Source organism: Malurus melanocephalus, unplaced genomic scaffold (assembly GCF_030028575.1).
Source record: "Malurus melanocephalus ecotype Western Australia unplaced genomic scaffold, MMel_1.1 scaffold_710, whole genome shotgun sequence".
NCBI lineage: Eukaryota > Metazoa > Chordata > Aves > Passeriformes > Maluridae > Malurus > Malurus melanocephalus.
The window spans coordinates 166,904-171,369 of NW_026623942.1; the positions used below are offsets into that span (position 1 = coordinate 166,904).

At 62.7% G+C, this 4,466-nt stretch overlaps 2 protein-coding genes across 4 annotated transcripts in view; one reads left to right on the forward strand and one right to left on the reverse strand.

Annotated features, from left to right (window-relative positions):
• Positions 1–151, forward strand: part of ZFPM1 (zinc finger protein, FOG family member 1) — a 39,151-nt gene extending 39,000 nt beyond the window's left edge. The window contains exon 10 of the mRNA XM_057384476.1: positions 7–151. Within this exon, the coding sequence (XP_057240459.1) occupies positions 7–151 (145 nt within the window). The remainder of the gene's footprint in view (positions 1–6) is intronic.
• Positions 152–1,390: 1,239 nt separating this feature from the next.
• CIDEC (cell death inducing DFFA like effector c) lies at positions 1,391–4,020 on the reverse strand. Of its 3 annotated transcripts, none has more exons than XM_057384475.1 (6): positions 3,981–4,020; positions 3,204–3,276; positions 2,946–3,087; positions 2,712–2,861; positions 2,411–2,595; positions 1,391–1,780 (listed from the first exon to the last, which is right to left on the reverse strand). In XM_057384475.1, exons 2-6 carry the CDS (start codon positions 3,251–3,253, stop codon positions 1,588–1,590), a joined length of 720 nt encoding a protein of 239 aa, XP_057240458.1. In that variant the 5' UTR covers positions 3,254–3,276; positions 3,981–4,020; the 3' UTR covers positions 1,391–1,587. The 3 variants fall into 3 exon arrangements, with proteins under 3 accessions (XP_057240458.1, XP_057240456.1, XP_057240457.1); XM_057384473.1 differs by lacking the exon at positions 3,981–4,020 and adding an exon at positions 3,518–3,761; XM_057384474.1 differs by lacking the exon at positions 3,981–4,020 and adding an exon at positions 3,498–3,585 and having other exon boundaries at positions 3,204–3,457.
• Positions 4,021–4,466: the final 446 nt, after the last annotated feature.

The window sequence follows — 4,466 nt, forward strand, 5'->3', positions numbered from 1 at the left end:
CCCCAGGCAGACACTACGGGGCTGGGGAGGGGGTGTGGGGGGCACCAGCCCCCCAAGAAACGTGGGGGGTGCCCCCACCGCAGAGCGGCCCCTGCACGGAGCCAGCGCCGGGAGTGAGGATGGCGCTGCCCGGGGAACTGTGTGTGTATAAGTGTGTACAGAAATAAATATGTCTGCTAAACACCTGTGTGAGGGTGGGGGACACTGAGGGGGCTGGCACGGCCACTGGCACCCCGTGGAACCCGGGAATGGGGACATGGGGTGTGTGCAGCTGTGGGGTGACAGCAGGAGGGCAGGGCATGACTGTCCCCACACTGTCCCCGGTGCCCTGGGGTGGCACCTACGTCAGCCAGGGAGGGCACACAGCTGTGCCATGGGGCAAAGTCACTGCTCTCACATGGGGCTCAGCTGACTCTGACAGCTCATTAGTTATCAGGCTAATTAGGCTCCCCCAGCCTGAGGTGGGGCTCAGGGCTCTGCCACACGAGCAGTTCCTGTGCTGCAGCTCCAAACCCTGCAATGGGTGCCCAGGTGAGTGTGGCTCAGGTCAGGCATCCCACATGGTGGGGATGGCCCTAAGGACCCCCTGAACATGGGTTCTCCCCTCCCCACAGCTCACCCCAGTGCTTCCCAGTATTCCCCATCCAGCAGAGGTGGGCAGGGGGCTGTTCCCCTCCCTCCCACCCTGTGTTGGGGGGATCGTGCTCCTTCTGGGCTTCCCCTGCACACCCAGGGACAGTCCCCAAGGGCCAGGGCACAGGAACCCCCCCTGTACACTCAGGGACACACCCCAAGGGCCAGGGAGGGCACGGGAACCCCCCCTGTACACTCAGGGACACACCCCAAGGGCCAGGGCACCAGAACCCAGTGCCCCCAGCTCTGTTTGGTGTCCCTGGAGCTGCCAGGCCCTGTGACCCCCCTGGCTGGGGCCAGGCCAGCACCCGGGCTTGTGCAAGGCTGGAGGGGCACAGTGACCCCCAGGGCTGCTGAGGGGGCTGGGGACCCCAGGGACAGGAACACCCCCTCCAGGGCGTGAGGACCATCCCTCTGTGCCAGCCCTGCCCCGTCAGGGGCACAAGGAGCAAGGAAAGCTTTCACCCCTTTAAGTGGGGCAAGGGCAGGCATGGGGCCAGCTGCCAATGGGGCTTTGGGGTTTGCCCCTTCACCCTGTTGGGGGTGTCTGCAGTGCCAGGAGGAGCTCAGCTCCATGCCAGCAGGTAGGAGGTGCCACCAGGCTCTGGTGCCAGGGAGGAGGAGGAGGATGAAGGCAGCAGCTCCCCTGGGGAAGCGCTTGCAACAGGTCCCCTCCTCGCACCTCTTACATCACCACCKGTGAGCGCCAAGTAGTTCAAGGGCCGAGCGTCCCTCCCCCCACAACGATGACACAAGATACAGCCGAATTCAGGAGAACTTTACTTAAATAAATATATTTACAGAGCAGCAGCTGTTCCAGAGCAGATGTGGCCACACTCAGCCAGCGGAGTGCGAGGAGAGGCTGTGCCTCTGCCCGGGCATTGACCTAGCGGGGTGCAGGGACCCCCGAGGCTTGGGGGGACAGAGGAGGGGACAGGCCAGCCCAGCCAGCCCTCACTGCAGCATCTTCTTGTAGGGCAGGGCRGGCAGGCTGCGGGGCAGGAGGCTCTGAAGGGGCACCGGGTTCTTGTCCCCTTCCTTCTGCTCCTCCTCGGTGGCGTCCAGCAGCTGCTGCATGTAGCACGAGGTGCCCAGCAGGACGTGGCCCGTGGCCTGCATGGTGAACAGCGTCCAGCGCAGGGCTTCCCTGGCGGGGAGAGAGGGGACAGTGTCTGGGAGGGCCGGGCAGTGTCCCTGCTCCTGGCTGTCCCCAAAATCCCACAGTGTCCCCACATATAGTGTCCCTGCTCCCCGCTGTCCCCAAAATTCTGCACTCAGTGTCCCTGCTCCTGGCTGTCCCTGCTCCCGGACACTCAGTGTCCCTGCTCCTGGCTGTCCCCAAAATCCCACACTCAGTGTCCCTGCTCCTGGCTGTCCCTGCTCCCGGCTGTCCCCAGCATCCCACACTCAGTGTCCCTGCACTCAGTGTCCCTGCTCCTGGCTGTCCCCAGCATCCCACACTCAGTGTCCCTGCTCCTGGCTGTCCCCAAAACCCCGCACTCTGTGTCCCTGCTCCTGGACACTCAGTGTCTCTGCTCCTGGCTGTCCCCAAAATCCCACATCCAGTGTCCCTGCTCCTGGCTGTCCCCAAAATCCCACACTCAGTGTCCCTGCTCCTGGCTGTCCCCAAAACCCCGCACTCTGTGTCCCTGCTCCGTGTTCTCCCTGCTTCCCACTGTCCCCAACATCCTGCACTCAATGTCCCTTCTCCTGGACACTCAGTGTCCCTGCTCCCCACTGTCCCTGCTCCCAGCCATCCCCATCTCCCCACACTCACTTCATCAGGCGCCGTGCCCCGTAGCAGCGCAGGTCGTAGGACATGCTGTAGGTGCCRTACAGGGTGGCTTTGACGTTGAGGCAGCCCAGGTCCTTCGGGTGGGTCTTGTACAGGTCGAAGGTGACACAGGCGACATCGATCCTGCGCGGGGGCTTGCGGGACAGGCCCACCTGGTAGCCACGTGTCTAAGGAAGARCGGGGCCACCGTCACCCGGTGCACCCCAACCCTCCAGTGCCACCTCCCCGCTGACCCTAGCAGGGCACAGATGAGGCAAACCAGCCCTCCCAAGCGTCCCCTCACCTTGGGGGCAGCCCAGCTCTGCCCCTTGCTCAGGGCCATCAGGGCCGTGCCCTCCTCCAGCGTGCGGAAGAACGACTCGGTCTCCACGGCGGTGCCATCCTCATCCAGCACCAGCACGATGGGCGCTGCCAGGGCCAGGGAGCTCTGAGCCTGCAAAGAGCTGGGGGTGAGCRGGGCTGGGGATGGACCCTGGACACCCAGACAGACACACAGAGCCCAGACAGACACACAGACCTGGCGCAGCAGCTCGGCCAGGCTCGGGGCCATGACGCCCTTGCGCAGGCTGCGGTCCCAGTTGCACACGCGGAAGGGTCGGGGAGCCGGGGCCGGGCCCGCCAGCAGCTGCTGGGTCATGGAGGCGCTGGCTGAGACACATCTGGGAAAAAGAGAGAGGGATTGGGGTGTCCTGAGAGCCAGCACCATCCCCGGGCAGTGCCAGCACCCCAAGGAGCACAGGGGCTCCAATGGATGTCCCCAATCTGTGGCACTCACTTGGAGACGGGGGCGGCCAGGCGTTGGCTCAGGGATTTGGCGTAATCCATCTTCTCCAGGAGCACGGAGCAACCTGTGGGGAGGAAGGACAGCGCTCCTGTCAGCTCCTGTCCACTCGAGAGCTGTTCCCACCAGCGCCTTCCACCCTGTTCTAGGGGATCTTCCACTCCTTTCAGCTCCTCTGTGCTCCAGGAGATTGTCCCACTGGCACTTGGAGCTCCTCTCTGCTCCAGGAGATCTTCCACTTCTTTCAGCTCTTTCAGATCTTATATACTTCTTTCAGATCTTATATACTTCTTTCAGATCTTATATACTCTGCTCCAGGGGATCTTCTGCTCCTTTCAGCTCCTCTCTACTCCAGGAGTTTGTCCCACTGGCACTTGGAGCTCCTCTCTGCTCCAGGAGATGTTCCCACTTGCACTTTGGGCTCTTGTCTGCTCCGTGAGTTCTTCCCACTGGCAGTTCCAGCCTGGGCTGCAGCAATTCAAGACCGCTGCCTTTACAGGGGCTGGTCCTGCCCTTTGGCCGGGGCCAGGCCAGCGGTGGCCGCCAGGCCAGAGTCCCCTGCCAGCGCGGCTCTTGCGTAAAGGGACACGTGGGAGSCTGAGTCAGCGCTGGAGCAAAGGTGAGACACCAACCCCGGGCTGTGCCCGTGCCCTGGGCCCCCAGAGAGGGCATCGGCAGCTTTGGGAGTCAGGGACACCCATGGGAGCATCCCCCAACCAACCCTGCTGATCCCRGATAGCTCCAGCCAGGAACCCGACCCCCAACTCTCACCTGTAGCAGACACCAGCTCTTCTCCTCTGGATCATCCCCGTCCAACTCACCCACCTTATATACCTGTGACAGAGACTCCTCCCCCGGCTACACCCCCTCCTGCCCAGCCCATCCCATCCCATCCCAATCGGGATCTGCAGCATCTCCCTGCGGGAGCGGGATATGGTCACTGTGGAGAAGGGAATGCTGAGAGGGGATCCCATCAATTCCTATAAAAGTCTCCAAGGGGTGTCAGAGGGCGGTGCCGGGCTCTGTTCAGTGGTGCCAGTGACAGGAAGAGCAGCAATGAGCAGAAACCAAACCACAACAAGTTCCACTTGAACATGAGGAAGAAGCTCTTCCCATGGAGGATGCAGAGCCCTGGAACAGCTGCTCAGGGAAAGAGGGGAATCTCCCTGTCTGGAGACATCTGAAACCCACCTGGACATGTTCCTGGGGCTGGATGATGCCCAGAGCTCCTTCCCACGTTAAATATTCCCCGATTCT